General features: G+C 50.7%; 1 protein-coding gene across 1 annotated transcript; it reads right to left on the minus strand.

Annotated features, from left to right (window-relative positions):
* Positions 1 to 200: 200 nt before the first annotated feature.
* Positions 201 to 9,074, minus strand: MESD (mesoderm development LRP chaperone). The gene is made up of 3 exons (XM_028089410.2): positions 8,836 to 9,074; positions 2,722 to 2,954; positions 201 to 1,439 (listed from the first exon to the last, which is right to left on the minus strand). Exons 1-3 carry the CDS (start codon positions 9,037 to 9,039, stop codon positions 1,172 to 1,174), a joined length of 705 nt encoding a protein of 234 aa, XP_027945211.1. The 5' UTR covers positions 9,040 to 9,074; the 3' UTR covers positions 201 to 1,171.
* Positions 9,075 to 16,770: the final 7,696 nt, after the last annotated feature.

Here is a 16,770-nt window from a genome sequence, read left to right on the forward strand (position 1 = left end):
TCATCCAAAAGAAATCTGAATAGTTGCCAAATCAGGGGACACAGAGGCTGGAAGAAACACGTCCCTAGAAGATGCTGAGTGAACTTTTTCCCCCTTGGAAACAAACGAACAGGAGCTTCCCCTGAGATGAGGCAGCGGCAGGGGGTAGGCACAGACTTGTCACTTTGTACCTTCCTCCAGCAGTAACATCTGGAACCACATACACGAGCTAGTCTTCATTTGTTAAAATCACAATGGAAGTTTTGTACAAATAATTTTAGTTCCTAAAAGTGACACCTGCATACAAGTTCTGTCTGCCGCATGAACAGCAATACCCGACAGAGGCAGGTACTGCGTCACGTTAGTACCACACAAAACACCACAAGTTTAGGCACTTCATCAGAGAAAAATGTTCAGAAATGAATGAGGTCATTGAGTCTTCTGTCCCACCGGCAGACTCCCGATCACCACCCTTCAGCACTGTCACATGACAGCACGCTCGAACCCTCGACACTGGCGCGGCTGCCCCTCACGAGGACAGGAAACACAGCCCCGACCCGTACAGACCACGCAAACCCAGACGGGAACCGAGAACCCCTATGGGGATTCACAGTAAAGACCTGGGGTTTCCAAGCTACGTGATTTTCTCTGCACCGACGTGGGGCTCAGACATCCTGGTGTCCTGACCACACATTCAGAGCTCAGAGTGCCACGCGGGGCTCCCACAGCGCGCTTAACATTACAGTCCCCAAAACCGAGTCTGCGGCCCGAAGAGCCCGGTTCCACTGAGTCCAGGTCTGTCCGATTAGAACGCGGCAGCCCTCCTGTGAACAGAAAGGAGGGAAACGCGGACACAGCGAGCCCCTGGTGGTCAGGGCCCGCCAGGGTAGGGGAGTGGGGCCGCAGGAATGATGCCCCCAGACAGAAATGGCAAAAGCAACGGTCGGGTTTCCATTTACACTGATTTTCTGGCAAACGTGGAAGTGTCACCGTCCAATGGGAATTATAAGACCTCTGTCCTCTTACTTGAAGCCCTTTAGACAGTACTTCTCACGTGGACCACAAACCGGTCCTACGGCAGAGCCTTTCCAGAAGAAAGCAGGACGTCCTCGGCGAGTGGTGCTCCCGCCTGCCCCCCACCGCAGGGGGCTGTCCGGCCCAGGGGCTCCTCCCAAGGGGCCGCGGTGGCCGCTCACAGTTCCTCCCTCTTATTCCCAGCTCGATTGTCTTCCTTTGGAGCCGTGGCGGCCCGAGACTTCGGGTCCCCCTCCTGCTTCTTCTTGCCCTTCTCTTGCTTTGTTTTGTTTTTCTCTTTGCTTCCCCCCCCTCTGCCGGGGTACACCTGCCCCTCCAGGGTGACATCGGCACACCTGTCTTGGCTGACCAAAAAGTCCTTGATCTCCCAGGCGTAGCTCCCATCACGAAGCATGAAGATCGCACGGTCTGATCCCACGATGAACCTTGACAGAGACATGCGATCGTACGGTCAGAACACACTAGAAATGCACGAACGGGTCAGAGCCGCTCTGTGGCACGCAACCAGGAAAAATAATCCCTCCCAAATTCAACATCAACACAAAACAAAAACCTGTAGTTTAGCTACTGACTGAACGATTTCACGCCTCAGCTCAAATCCGAGACACAGAAAGCTGGGCTGTGTGGGGCGTGGATGCCTGCGCTAGGAGCGTCAGCGAGGGGTCTGGGGAGCCGCCCCCGGGGCTGTGAGGCTGCTGCCGTGGAGGAGGGCATCTGTTCTGCATTCCGAGGTGCCCAGTGAAGGTTTCCTCTGCCAAAAGCCTTCTGCAGACAAAGGCTGAAAACCACGGGCTTAGGCTGGGTCACCGTAAGGGGCCCATGAAGGGTCAGAGACACACTCGACCACTGGACGGAGATCCCGAGCCCGGAGGGTAACAGGTAGCCCACGTACGCCAGGACTCAGCAGGTCCCAAGGGGGAAGAGGAGCAGAATGGGGCCTAGGCAGCCCACCAGTGTGGCCAGGGGCACGAACGCCTCGTCCCTGAGGGCCACGCCCTGCCTCTGGGAGGGCAGCGGGGGCTCTGGCTGTGTACCTGTTCCCCTATGCGTCTGGTCAAGCTAATGAAAGCATCACACCATCGCAGACAGTAAGTGTTCCTTTCATATTTTGTCATTACTCTTCTATTTCCTGAACTAGGACTTCTGAAGACCCTGAATTTCAGGACTGTTACTGAGGAGGAAAAAGGAAATCCCTGAGCATTGCACGGGAGGGCCGCACTGGGCTGCAGGAACCCCACCCCTTCACCTGAATTAGGCAGTCGGCTCCAAGGCCGAGTGGGAAAGCTGCCCCACGTGGAGGGATGCCGCCCCCCCCCCCCCGGGGGGCACGCGGCCAGGCTGTGACTCCTTTGCCCCACAGAGGCCGACCTGCCCCAGCTCACGGGGACGAAAGGTGCAGCACTGTGTGGTGAGAGCCGGGAGCCGGGGGGGCATGGAGCGGAGCACACGGCTGAGGGAGCACCCTGCCGCGCACCTGACCCACTGCAGCCTGTCTGCTACCCGTCCCCAACAGAGTTAAAGACACAAAGATAAATAAAACTTGAGGATTGAATGAGATATTAAAAAATAAGCTTGCTGGCTGTGACCAATAATAAATGCTCTTCTTAAAAACGAAGAGAAATAAACGTAAGGGGAAATCCAAGACAGGAGGGCCCAGGGCCCGAGGTGAGGACTGCGCTGTCCCCGGCCGGCCTGCTGGTGCTTTACCTCTGAACATCGTAGTTGGCATTGAAAAGACTGCCCTGCCAGAGGCTGGTGATCTCCTCCGTCTCCTTCTCCGTGGGGCTTCCGGACACAGTGACGAACATCATGAGCGTCTTCCCCTTCTTGGTCATCTTCAGGATGCTCTCGGGCCTGCCCGGGTCTATCTGAGAGAAGTCGATAGGCGCCGAGGGTCTTTTGTGCTCCGGGAGATCCCCTTCTTCTATGTCGTCATCCTTCTATGAAAAGAGAGCACAGAGCACGCGAGTCATCAGAATGCGCTCGTCGGCCGGCAGGTGCGGGCAGACGACCCAGGTTCTCCCAGGAAAAAGGAGACCCAGGAGCTTCCCTCCTCTAGGCAACCTCTGGGAGAAGCCCAAGTCTCCGGCAGGACTTAGCACCCATCACTCCAGGTCACCAGAGCCCATGTAATGGCTTAACAGCTCTTTCCCTCTGGAAGAATCCACCCAGCACGGTAGATTGTAAAAATGGCCACATCCTGGTTCGGTCCTACAATGAGCTGCAACACAGCAATGAAGATGTGTCCCCAACCTCAGAAAGACAAGATTGAGCGACAGAAGCCAGGCACAAAAATCAGACGTGCTGTAAGCCTGTTATTTAAAGTTCAAGATCAAACACAATTAACCTAGGATGACAAATCAGAACAGTGGTGGCCCCTGGGAGGCGGAATGAGGTGGGGCTGACTGAGAAGGGAACTTTCTGAGGTCATGGGAATATTCTCTTTCTTAATGGTGGCATGGACAACACAGATGTATCCATTTGTCAAAATTCATAGCACCCTACACTTAAAATCTGCATTTCACGTATATCAACGTTAACTAAAACAGTAAGAACAAATACCCAGTTCTAGTTAGCAGGCTTGGTTTTTGCAGTGGGGTGAACTAGCAAGCCTCACACTACCATCCATGAATCCTAGGCTTCCACGAGGAGTAAATACATTAAGGATAACGACAGCCCCATTCTTCACTTTGGGGAAGGGAGTTCTAGCAGTGGAAGGGGTTAAGAATACACCCTGTGGTATTAGGCTGGAACTGGGAGGCATCAAAAGGGACACGTGACTTTTCCCAGGTAGGAAGGCAGGTAAATAGATCAATAAATAAAAATATTTAAAAACCAGAGTTCTTCAGAGAAAAGCCGAATAATTCCAGCCACAAAAAAAAAAAAAAAAAATGAAGTACTGGTAGATGGTCCCTGAAAACACTGTGCTAAGTGACAGAAGCCACACACAGAAGACCAGGTGTACGAGGCCGCTGGTGAGATGTCCAGAACAGAACAGAGATTAGTGGCTGCCTAGGGCTGGCTGGAGGGTTGGGAGAAGTGGCAGAGAGGGAATAAGATGAGATGTTATTTTTGGAGCGATGGCAACGTTCTAAAATTGAGAGTGGTGATGGCTGCACGACCCTCTGAATACACCACTGAAATGTGCATTTTAATTGGCTGAATTGTATGGCAAGTCAATTATCTCACAATAAAGCTGTTATCGAAAAAAAACAGACGAGCACCTGGGTGGCTCAGTTGGTTAAGCGACTGCCTTTGGCTCAGGTCATGATCCTGGAGTCCCGGGATCGAGTTCCGCATCGGGCTCCCTGCTCGGCGGGGAGTCTGCTTCTCCCTCTGACCCTCCCCCTCATGTGCTCTCTCTCTCTCTCTCTCTCTCTCTCATTCTCGCTCTCTCAAATGAATAAATAAATAATCTTTAAAAAAAGAAAACAAAAAACAGGGGCGCCCGGGTGGCTCAGTTGGTTAGGCGACTGCCTTCGGCTCAGGTCATGGTCCTGGAGTCTGCTTCTCCCTCTGATCCTACCCCCTCTCATGTGCTCTCTCTCTCTCTCTCATGCTCTCTCTCTCAAATAAATAAAATCTTAAAAAAAAAAAAAACAGAAAAATGACCAACCTAAAATGAAACAAAGCCCCTTTATCACTCTTCCGTGGTTCTCTTGACTAAATCACCGAGGACACCAACAATAATGTAATTTTAAAATATTTTTAATAAAGGATGAGCACAAGAGACTTCTACAGTAGTGCTTGGAGGCGATCCCCATTTATTCCAGATTTGGGATCTAGTGTTAGCTCTACCTAACCACCTGAGTGACCTTGGATAGGACTCCTTACTCCCCTGGGCCCGCCTCCTCATCTATAAAAAGAAAAGCAGAGCTAGGTGAACGCCAGGGCCGCAGCAGTGTGACAACACACAACATACCAAGCTTCTCCTCAACTCTGCGACCCTCCCAACTGACCCATTTCTTTCTCCTTCTGCTTTGTGAGCTGATGGCGATCTGCAGTCAGGGGCACGTGCTGTGCCATCACAGGATCTTGGGAGGCTTAGAAAATCCCTTTCCTCACCTATAATGGGAAGGGGGGGACGGCATCTCCCTCCTGGGTTTGGGGATTCGATGACATAAAGACAAGCAGTAAGTAGCCTGTGCTAGCCCCAATAATCACACCTCCAACCAACTCCGGAAATCACACTGTCAAAATCACACAGGACCGCCTGGTCGCCAAATTCATGGGCTGTTTCTGTTTTCGTTCTACTCTACTTCTCCATAACATCTGTTATGATCTCCTTAAAACACCTCAAGACTTCTAATTGGCTCAGGAACCTAGAACATTTGTGTTTTTCAAACTGATTTCACTCGAGGTCATGAAATTAACTCACTAGGTCACAGGCGACACTTAATGAAAACTAACTAATCTCAAGTCTAGTGCCTATAGCAAGGGTAAGGATTGTTTCAAGCTACTTTAATTCCCATCTTTGGAAATTTGTGTTGTGTGTTTCAGTTACAAAAAACGGGGGTGGGGGGTAGGACAGTGCCCCAGTGTGGCTCCCGGCCCAGCTCTCCATAGTCCCAGGGCTTCTTCCCTGCAGAATCTGACCTGTGGTCATGACGTTCTCTGAGGACCGCCATCAAGCCCCTAGCCCCAGGCACTCCCCAGAAACAGGCCAGCCCTGCCTCTAGGCATTTTCAACCGGCTTCCCCACTTCACTGCTGAGTCAGATTCAGTCACAAAGCTGACTCCCCTTTCCCAGATCCTTTCCTTGCTCCCGTGGTCCCTGAGGATAACACTAGCTAGCCCGTGCAGAGCAGCCGGCTCGGCCCCACAAGGGCCAGAGGGAACATGGGGTGGGTGAGGCTCAGAGAAGACAAATAACTCACTCAAAGTCACATGCCAGCAGGGGTGACACTGAAGAGCAAACCCACCTTGCTGGCTCCGGAATCCCCCCACCCCCACCTGCCCGCACTGTAAGGTGTAATGAAAGAACTGCCTTTGGTTTTCCTACACCAGTTGGGACTCAGCATTAAGTCTAACCCAGTGGAAAGCATTCCCTTTCCCCATCCCCAACCCATGTGGGGCAGGCCTCTCCATGGCATACCAATTCTCACACTAGTGGGAAGGAGTTGGGGGATGGATTTAGGGATCGCCACAGGCAGAGGAAAAATCCCAGCTTCTGGGGGGGAGGGAGCTCACATTTGTGGAGGGTCTGCAAACATTAGCTCATCTGGTTTGCGCGGCACCCCGCGAAGGGGGTTGTCTCTGGCTTTACAGTTAGGAAAAGGAGGGTCAGAGAGTTACCAAGCGGTAATGCTGGTTCAAAACCCATCCTTCCAGGACATCATGCTGTCTCCTGCCTGGTCACACAATCCACCAGCCACCAAGCTGCACATACAATCTCTCAGGTTTCTCTCTTCCACTCAGATCCTGCAGCTTCTGGCTTAATCCAGGTCCTCCTCATTACCTTTCATTTGCACTTCTGTTCACCAGTGTGTATGGAGCAGTAGTAAAATGGTTAAAAGAACAGGCCTGCAAGTCAAATGACCAAGTTTGAAATTCAGCTTACTTGCTGTTTGACCTTGGGAAAGTTACTTAACCTCTCTGGGCTTCCGTGTCATCATCTAGAAAACAGGGTAAGAGCATTAGATGAGTGAATGCACTCAGAGTAGTCCTGTTAGCTAATGAAAACTCAGTAAATATTAACTAAGAAGTCGTTTCTGCCTTCAGATTCTCTCCCTGCCCATCCATCCTAACCTTTGCCAACCAATCCGTTTTTTCTAATCATGATATCCCCAATTCAAAACCTCCAACAGCTGAAACATCCACTCCAGGGCATCCTCTGAAGGCTTTAGAGAGTATTATGAACACTGTGCAGTTACCTCGGGGAAACGCTCAATATATCAAGTGAAAAAATGAACAGCAGAAAATTACATTGATGTTATGCTCTCAGCTATAAAACTGTGTCCGCACACAGAGGGAACATGAGAGAGTGAACGCATTTCTGTCTGGAGGTAGGGATGATCACATGTAAGCGTCCCAGTATCACAGTATTTGGGTCATGCAGCTTTGCAAACTCTGATCAGCGACTGCGTATTGCCTTCTAAATAAAGTGTAGGCCCCAGCGCATTCAAGGCCCAGGCCAACCTGGTCCCCACCAACCTTCCCACACTTAACTTCAGACAGAGCGTTTTCCAGCTAAGATACCTGATTCATGTTTGCACGGCTTCCAGTTGGGAGCTGCGCTATCCTATGTTCCTTCCAGGCTCTCTTAAAGCTAATACTCCAGCTACTCTGGGGTGGGTAATACTAACGCCTCTATTTTGCAGATAAGGAAACTAAAAGTGCGGACAGGTTCTTCGGCAGCCCAAACTCACAAGTGGTCTGAGACCAGGCAGTCCGATTCCAAAGCCTAGGCAATTACCATTTGCACCATTCTGCCCCGTGCCCATGTGCCCCCCCCACCCCAGTTCCTGTGGCCCTGCTCCCACACCCCCTTCGAGTATCTAAAATGCCACTTCCTCCCTGGGACCTTTTGAAAGTCCCACGACACCTTCTTCCTTTTTACAGAACTCAGCAATTCCTACTTTGTATTAGGGTTACTCGTCCTGTCACCTACAGCTCCTGATGGCGGGATCCCTTGCTCATCTCCGCAGCAGCCCCTCTGTCTAGCTCACGGTCTTACTATTTCCAGGGTAGGACTTCCTCAAGAGGCAGTGTTCTTCTTTGGGGGATCAAAACCTTCATTTGCTCAAGTCTATAAAGAGATGGGAGATAGAAAAGGAGACCGTAAAGGTGGAAGGAACTGCTGCCCGGAGTTCCCTCTTCATCAGTGGGGCACACACTCAAATCCACCCCAATCTCGCCATCATCACCTGCAGATAAATACGGAAATACAAGTCTGCTTTCTTCTAGTCCAAGGCATCAGATGGTATTTTAAACTCTGAAAGCCTCTATCAGACACGCCCATGTACACAGCCATATACCCACAAAATAAAAAGACATCGCCATGGGAAGGAGTCATCCGGTAAAACCTCATTCTGCAGATAAGGAACCTGAGGCCTAGAGAGGAAACAGGACTTGCCCAAGATTACACAGTGAGTAGAACCCACGTTTCTGACTCCACTCCACCAGCTACGCAAATGAGCCAGGACAACACAACCGCCTTTGCGAGGGAAAAAGGCACAACGTGTTTTCCTTTGCGGAACCTTCTCTAGAAAGATTACACACTCCAGTGCATTCAAGTAACGAACCAAAAAACTTACTCTCACAAAAACAAGTCTCTGCTCCTTTAAAGGAAATGTGAGTTTACCGAGAGCCACCAGCCTTGGATTACAAAACTCTCAGGAGAGAATACAGCAAAACGAGAAGCCTGAAATCCTACTGACCTGGAAGACGGGCCAACCATTAAAGCTGAGACGGTCCTCTTAAAAGGACGATCTTCACGCCCCACCCCCATGCCTGAGCAGAGTGGAAAGGTCTCCCTCCGCACGTGCCGGGCCCACTGACCGCTGGGGGCCCCGTAGGGGCGGCCGGGGCACCGAAGCTACAGCAGGGCAGAGGCCTGAAGGGCCGGCCCGGGACCCGCGTGGCCAGGGAAGCGCTGCAAGGGCGCCCGGGGGGAAGGCTGGGGCGGGGGGCGGCGGGCGCGCGGGGGGCCGGCGGCGGTTCCCGCGCGGCAGCCAGCAAGGTCGCCTGGCCTGGGCAGAGGCCGTCAGGGGGCCGGGAGACAGCCGGGCGGGGGCGCGGAGGGCGCCGGGGGTCAGCGGGAACAGGGAACAGGGTCACCGAGACGCAGAGAAGCTGGGGCGGCTGTGCGCGCGCGCAGACCTCCCACTGTTCCAGAAGACGCGCCATATCCGCATCGTTGTAGTCGCGAATGTCCTTCTTCTTCTTCCGCGGAGGCGGGCTGGCCTCGCCGGGCGTCCCGGCCGCGCCCTCGGCAGCGAAGGCCCGAGGCGGCAGCGGCGGTAGCAGCAGGTCGCAGGCGCAGAGGAGGACAAGGGCCGCGCGCGCCCAGCCAGAGGCCGCCATCTTCGCCGCGCCGCCGCGGAGGCCAGCGGTGCGCGCGCCGCCGGGCCCCGCCCCCGCCCCCGCCCCCGCCCCCGCCCCCGCCCCCGCCCCCGCCCCCGCCCCCGCCCCCGCCCCCGCCCCCGCCCCCGCCCCCGCCCCCGCCCCCGCCCCCAGGCCCGCGCCGACCTACCAGGCCCCGCCTCGTAGCCGTCCCTAGAAGCCCCGCCCCCGCGCCATCTTGGCCCCGCCCCTCTCCCGGGGTCCCTCCCGCGGTCTCCCGGGGCTCTCTGCCGGAGCCGGGTCACCGCGGATCGCCGGCCCGTTTGCTCGCGGAGGCCGGTCCTTTTCTCCCTGCCGTGCAGGCCAGGTCCACCAGCCCCCTCAGGGCCTCCGGGAGCCCCCGGACAGCGCCTCGCGGGGCCTCGAGAGGCACTGGAGGTGCCAGTCCCGGGAGCTGCCTGGGCTCCGGGGAAGCCGGGTCCGGAGTGTGCACGGACGCTTCCTCTCCGTCTCCTGCAGCTTCCTTGGAGAACAGCCGCTTACCTGGAAGCGAGTGGCGGGTATAGCTCTGCTTTTCCAGAAGGTCACGGATGGACGGGGCCCGCTGCTTGGCTGTTGGTCGCAGGGGATGCAGGATCACCGTCATCTCTGGAACGCGAATAATCCCCCCCCCTTTTTTTTTCATGTTTAAGACAACTTCAGTATTTCATCTGATTTTAACCCAATACTGTAGGCTCTGACTAATGCATTTCAAGGTTGAATCTTTTTTTTGTTTGTTTGTTTCTTATTTTAAAAGAGTTTGGACAGAGATGCTTCCAAATTACACGAGTTCTAAATGGCTGATCTGATCTTTTAAGTTTTTAATTATTTAAGAAAGACACGAATTACTTACTGTAGTTGTGAGAGATCCAAACATTATACAAAGTTTCAAACGTTCTACTCCACCCCACAACTGTACTCCAATCAGTTTTGTCACAGAGACATTTTTCTATACATTTATAAACATCGAAATGTCTCTAGAAATGTGATTCATACACATTTTGTTGCATTTATATGTATGTCTATGGCAGCACACTGTACATATTAGTAAGCATTTTGGCTCCTTAAGTGTTTTCCATTTAGCAGTATGACACGATGAACCTTCATTCTTCATACTTCCGTATAGCATGCTTTGGTATTAATTCACCAATAGTTTATTTCCCTATTACCCCCCCCATTGATGGACACTTATTACCAATTTTTCTGCTATTACCAAAAAAAAAAAAAAAAAGAAAGACAGAAAAGAAAAAGAGCCACAATAAACCTCTATTCATGCTTTGTATTATGGGCTGAATTGTATGGCCCCCAGATTTCCTCTGTTGAAGTCCTAATCACAGTCTCTCAGAATGTAACTGTATTTGGATATAGGGTCTTTAAAGAGGTAACTAAGTTAAAATGAGGTTGCAAAGATTGGTCTCAATGCAATATGCTGTCTTTTATAAGAAGAAGAAATTTGGTCACAGTCATATAGGGGAGAGATTATGTGAAGACACAGGGAGAAGACAGGGATCTACACGTGAAGGAGAGAGGTCTCCGAAGAAACCAACCCCACCAACACCTCAGTCTGGGACGTCTACCCCCCAGAACAGCAAGAAAATGTCCCGTAGTTTAAGCCACCGGATCTGCGGTACTCTGTTAGGGCAGCCCTACCAAACTAATATATCCCGGCTTTGTAAGATTAGATTAGTGGGCTGCGTGTAACCGAAAACGGAGCTCCTTTTAAAGTGGCTTAAACAAAAGAGAGGGCTTTATTGTTAGTGTTGCATTTTTCTTTCAGGGAAGCAGTTGGAAAGTGAAGCACCAAGGGCTGGTATTGTAGCTCCTCAGTCACCTGGCACCCAGCCCCTTTCTTATCCTGCTCCATTCTTCCGGCCGGTGGTTTCTATCCTCAAGTTCACGGCAAGTTCTGAGATGGCTCCTGGAGCACCCGCATCAAGATGACTTTCATCCAGGGGAAGGAGGAAGGAGGGAAGATCAAAAGGTGTACACTCTTCTATGGAGTTAGCTTCCTTTAAGCAGCCTGCTCAGTTCGGCTCACATCTCATTGGCCAGAACCTAGCCCTCCAGAGGAGGGTAGCAGACTGTCTTCTAGCTGTGTACACTGTCACCCCAAATAAAAGTGGGATTCTGTTATCAAGGAAAGAGAGGAGGAGGCTGTGCAAGTGTGTGTGCCTCCTTCCACCCTGAGGACCGTCCCATGGCAGAGCTGGCTGACAACACACGTCTGTATGTGCACAGGTGATGACATTTTCTATTGACGTGGAGCAGAGACTCGTAAGAAAAAGAGGGTTTGTTTTTTTTTTTTCCTTTCCTTTCCTTTTCTTTTCTTTTCTGAAATCATAGGGGAAATGTCATAAGCTCTCTCCCCAGGGCACACTGCTCCACCCAGTGGCTCGCAGCCCTGTCCTGGTTCAGTCATGGCTAAAACACATGAGCAGCCACGGTCGATCATGTGCTCTGCTGGGTGGGGTCACGCTGGTCGTTTATTTCACCAGCAGCCAAGTGAAGGTGCAGAAGTGCTGAGAATTCTGGTGCACAGAAATTATTGGGATTGTGTAAAAAAAAAAAATTCCAGGGCTACTGACTTTCATCGAAGGAACAAATCAATTCAGTTTATAATCCACTGACGTGAAAACATCTGGATTGATTTTGCATTGTCACCATTTTGGTGTCTGGAACTTGATTCAGTTCAACTCTATGAGAATTTATTTACTGAGGGCCTATGGTCGACCCAAAAACCAGATGAGGCACTGATGGAAAGATTAATGTAACAAGGATGCTGCATGAAAGAGCTCACAGTGTAGCAGAAGAGATAAACAATACACAGTCAGTGTATTGTAACAGCAGGTTACAGGAGGTCAGGACCTGAAGAGATGATATGATGGTAATAAGATCCCTGTTTTAAAGAAGAGGAAACCCTGGTTTTGGAGTTATATAATTCGTCAGAGGTCCCAGGTGTCTTGGATGACAAGATGTGTCTTTCTTCCATGTAGCATCGACTGGGTTAATCATTGGGACAGTCACATAGTGAAACTGAGAGCCATGTGGAAGATCCACTGAAAAGGAGTTGGAGGCAGGAATGCTCAGATGGGATGAGACCGAAGTCTGACCAGGCATGCTGTAGGGCAGGAGAGGAGGGAGCAGAAGTGAAAGGGATGGTGTGGTCATGGGCTAGATGAAACCACAAACTTCTCACTGCTCCGGGGTTTAATAGTAACCACCCCTCTAAGTGGTTCAGTGACTGCAGATGGTAAAATTGAATCTCACAGCTAACAGGTGTCCTAATCCGGGTTTATCCTGGCTTGTGTCACTCAACAGCAGAGGAGGGATGCCTCAACTGGAGGGTACAACAAGAATTTCTTGCAGTATTAGGAATCAGGCAGGGGTGACGTTCAGAATGTTGAAAAACAGGAAAGGCATACTTACTAATCAATGAGAACAGAGGCCTATGACCAGAAGGATACAGCGTGGCTTTGGAGGCTCCGGTGTGCTGAACATTAACCATTTAAAGACTGAATCATGGGGAGGTATGGGAGGAGGGTCCTGGGGGTGGAGCTAAGGTGGACATGGGGAGACCATGGCTACTTACCATTCTTCACTTTGCTTCTTCTGAATCCAGTGCAAGAAGAGGGAAAACATAATCTCCTGAGCTTTACGTGCTCCTCAGTTTATTCCCATGTAGCAATTCCAGATGTCCAGAAGAGATGGGATTGCCCCGGGCTAGGGTGAGAGTCCCTTCCTGATCACCTTCCTTATTTGTGAACGGAAGAGTAGGACTCATATAATGAAACAGAACAATTAAGCTTGCGTTTGCCGAACACCATGACAATGAGTTAAAAGGGGTGAGACACACATAAACACATGGATGCCCCTAAAATATTGATTGATACTGTTCTCTGTACCAGCATATAAGGAAAGAAATCTAACTTCGATGGAAATTCTCCGAATACTACACTTAATTCAAATTATCCATAATACTGCAATTGCCTTGAAAACTTGAGGATTAGATCTGAAAAAAAATGTGGGACTTTTATCTATGTCATTTGAAACATTACCTACACTCTGTTAGCACAGCTATTTGCAATTATGGTTGGTGAACTCATAATCTCTGTTTCCAGAGAATCATCTCCCTGGCCTCTCCTCAACAAGCTATAAGAGAAATGGGGTGAACACGCTTGCTAAGCAAATAGGCCTCAGGCCTACGTTTCAACCCTAGAGCCATGAGCTGTAAATCATGATCGCACACACAGGCCGTGCCCTTGCAGTGGGTTTGTGAATATTCGTGACTTTATGTCCACGACGGAGCAAGAGCTATGGCCAGCAGGATTTTGGTTCCGTGAAAGCATGCCTTTCTTGCAGAGAATGGCAAACAGGTTAATTCATTTATTCATTGCTTCCACAAACATTTATTGATGACCACACAATGCACTAGGTGTGGGGGAAGAGAGGAACAGATCAAGTCCTTGTCCTTAACGAAGCGACAGGGCTGTGGGGAGAGAGTATGCAGTGCTAACAGCCACACTGCACAGAGCACAGGAGGGGCAGAAATGCCCGAGAGTCTGTCTGGGGCTCAGGGAGGCTCCGCGTGGGGGGTATAGCTAGGCCATTTGTAGTTGCTGACTTATTATGTGCTAGACACCCTGAGAGATAGAAAAATGGCCAGGCACGATTAGTGTTAGGAACTCTATTCAGGCATTTGGAGCCTGGATCTTGGCATTTATCTTCTGCCCTACGGCATTTCTTTTTTTTAAAGATTTTTTTTATTTATTCATTTGAGACACAGAGATACAGAGAGAGAGAACGTGAGCAGGGGGAGGAGCAGAGGGAGGGGGAGAAGCAGGCTCTCCCCGCTGAGCAGGGACCCTGGGAACATGACCTGAGCCGAAGGCAGACGCTTAACCATCCGAGCCACCCAGGCGCCCCTGCCCTACAGAATTCATGAAAATACCTCTCAAGATCACTCACCAGTAGGGAAACGAGGCTGTGAAAGCAACCTTCACCTCTATGTCGGGCTCGCTGGTAAGCTAGACTGCAGAAAATTCCAGATCTCCCAGATCTTGGGAGCTGCGTGCTCATGTGTGCCTCCCACGGTGAACTGGCCTGCACACCCACCTCCGTCTCATACTCAGCTTCAGATGAACAGAGAGACAGCCCAGAGGGAGGGAGTGGGGGGAGGCAGGGGGATGGGGAGCATGTGGGAGGGCTGGGTGAGATCCTCCCCAGGTGTTCTTATGGGCTGGGAACAGATACACCAGAGATCAGGACGACATGCTGGGTGAGGGGCGTGCTCCTACTCCCTCATGAACCACAACCCGATGACTGTCAGACTCTCCATCACCGGTGAGGATAAGTAAATCTGGGAAAAGGAGGGGGAGGAGGAAAACTACCAGATACAAACTCCTCTCCTTTAGAGGAGAGTTGAAAGGAAAATAATAAAGGGTGGTGTTCAGCCACGGGTAAGAAAGATCACCTGAGATGGAACTGGCCCATCAGTGAGCACAGGGACGCCGCTCCGAAGGAAAGACACATCAGCGCAGAGTGCCCCTCACTGACCAACAGGTGGCACAGTAAAGCAGATGCAGCTGGGCTGCTGTTCTGTAAGGTCTGGAGTGAAGGAAGAAAGTTGGGTCTCAAACCCAGCCTGTGTACATGCAGCGAAATATTATTCAGTCTTCAAAGGGAAGGGGATTCTGACATACGCTCCAACAACAATGACCTTGAAGACACTATTCTAAGTGAAATAAGCCAGACTCCAAAGGACAAATACTCTCTGTATCATTCCACTTATATAAGGAAACCACAGAAGACAAATTTATAGAGGCAGAAGGTAGGATGGTGGTTGCCAGGGGCTGGGAGGTCGGGGGAATGAGGTGTTACTGTTTTGTGGGGAGAGAATTTCAGTTTGGGAAGATGAAAGATATCCGGGGGTGGGGGTGGTGATAGTTGCACAATAATGTGAATGTACATAATACCACTGAGCTATAGCTAAGTTCACAGAAATGGCTAAGATGGAAAGTTTTATTTAAGGAATATTGCGCCACGGTTAAAAAAATAAAAAGCCAAACCCAAACAGAGTGTTCATACTGCTGTTTTATACCTGCCCAAAGTCCAGGGGGTGGATACACCTTCTAGAATAAGCAAGGAAGGAGGGAAAGCATGTTTCCCCAATCCCGCCTGGCCCAAACTCTGGGCCTTGCCTCCCCAAACCCTCAATCAGCTCTCTTTTGGTATCGTGCTCATTTATTTATTAAATGCCCACTAAGTGTCGGCCTTCAGCCAGGCACTGAGAATACATTCTCCAGTGGTCATGCTATTTCCCACCTGGCCCCGGCTTCCCCTTGTCTGCTCCAACCACCTTCCCCCAGCCAACCCTTCAGCCCATATATTTGCAGCTTCTCTCACCTGATTTCCATTGCAATGAAAAATACTTTGCACAGTACCTTTGGATCATATTATATTTTAAGAGAGGGTCAGATGGGGTAATGAGTGGAGTTTTCTAAAGAGAAAGCCCTTATTCCAGTGACTCCAGAGGCACATACAGCCGCCTTCTATTAAGTTAGACTACAATATGCTACAGCAACAAACAACCCTCAGATGTCTGCGCTGTGACGCTGGGCTCATGCTCTGCTCACGTTGCACGTCCTGCACCGGTCAATGTTCGGTGTGGTCCAGCCACTGGGCTTAGGGAGGCTCCACCATCTTTGAGCTGCACCCCCTAGAACCATGTCCCGAGTGGTTAGAGCAGGGGAAGAGAGAATGGAGAATCACAGATCTGCTTTGCATTGCCTCCGCTGAAAGGAAGGCACAGCACTTCCTCTCCTTTTCATTGGTCAGAATTGGTCACGTGGCCCTCGCGTACTTGCACCTGGACTGTTCCACGCACCTGGACTGTTCCATCGCCACGCTATCTCTGGGACAGCTCCTTTCCTCCGTGCGGTCTGACGTTGTGATGACTTGCTTGTGTGACTGTGTTGCCTCTCTGGGCTCTACTTTTCAGAAGGGTAGAGTCCTTACTTAACTTTGATGTAGCATTGGTGCCTAGCAGAGCGCCCGGCATGTGGTAGGGGTCCAGTGTTTGTGGAGTGAATGAATGATGGCAGAAAGTCAGGCGATCTAAAAGGAAGGTGGAGGTAGTCCCGGGAAGGGTCAGCGTGGGAGGAGCAACCCTATCTGAAAAATGAAGCGGGAGGGCGAAAAATCCTATCAGCTTTAAAGGCTAATGCAAAGGTAGTGGAACATTCTATGTGTGACACAGCTCCTCGAGGGGGCACAAGGGGTCCAGCACAGAGAAGAAGATGGATATGTAGAAGGAAAACAGCACCCCCAGGGCACCAAGTAGCTTTGGGGAAAAATCCCCATCCTAGAGCAGTTTCATGAATACACTAGGAATGGAGGGAAGGGTTTGAGTTCTCCTAGTAAGTTTTTTGGAGCTCAGTAAGGGTAGGGTGCTTTCTTGGGTTACCATGGAAAGAGCCTGATTAGTCCAACTGGTTTTCCCTCAGAGAAAAATAAAAAAGGATTAACTCTACAGAACTGCTGCTTGTTGAGAAAACCATCCGTTTTATTGGCCTTGGTTGCAAAACAAGTGGGTTCGTCTAGATTTTAGAAATATCCAAGGACACTCTCATAAGTTGGGTGACTATCCAGGTTTGTATCTGTTGTTCCTGGTTAACTTTTTAATAGCATATTTCATAATTCACTCTCAAAACAGTT

The sequence above is a fragment of the Eumetopias jubatus genome, unplaced genomic scaffold (assembly GCF_037043125.1).
Source record: "Eumetopias jubatus isolate StellerSeaLion01/CBP00866 unplaced genomic scaffold, mEumJub1_p1.0 scaffold_7, whole genome shotgun sequence".
Classification (NCBI taxonomy): Eukaryota; Metazoa; Chordata; class Mammalia; order Carnivora; family Otariidae; genus Eumetopias; species Eumetopias jubatus.

What these genes read in the sequence shown, in the direction of transcription:
- MESD (XM_028089410.2), bottom strand. Translation starts at nt 9,039, where the DNA reads ATGGCGGCCTCTGGCTGGGCGCGCGCGGCCCTTGTCCTCCTCTGCGCC. An exon ending in GTCTTCTGGAACAGTGGGAG is followed by an intron (nt 2,955 to 8,835) that starts GTCTGCGCGCGC and finishes CTCTTTTCATAG; the next exon opens with AAGGATGACGACATAGAAGA. An exon ending in GCCAACTACGATGTTCAGAG is followed by an intron (nt 1,440 to 2,721) that starts GTAAAGCACCAG and finishes GTCTCTGTCAAG; the next exon opens with GTTCATCGTGGGATCAGACC.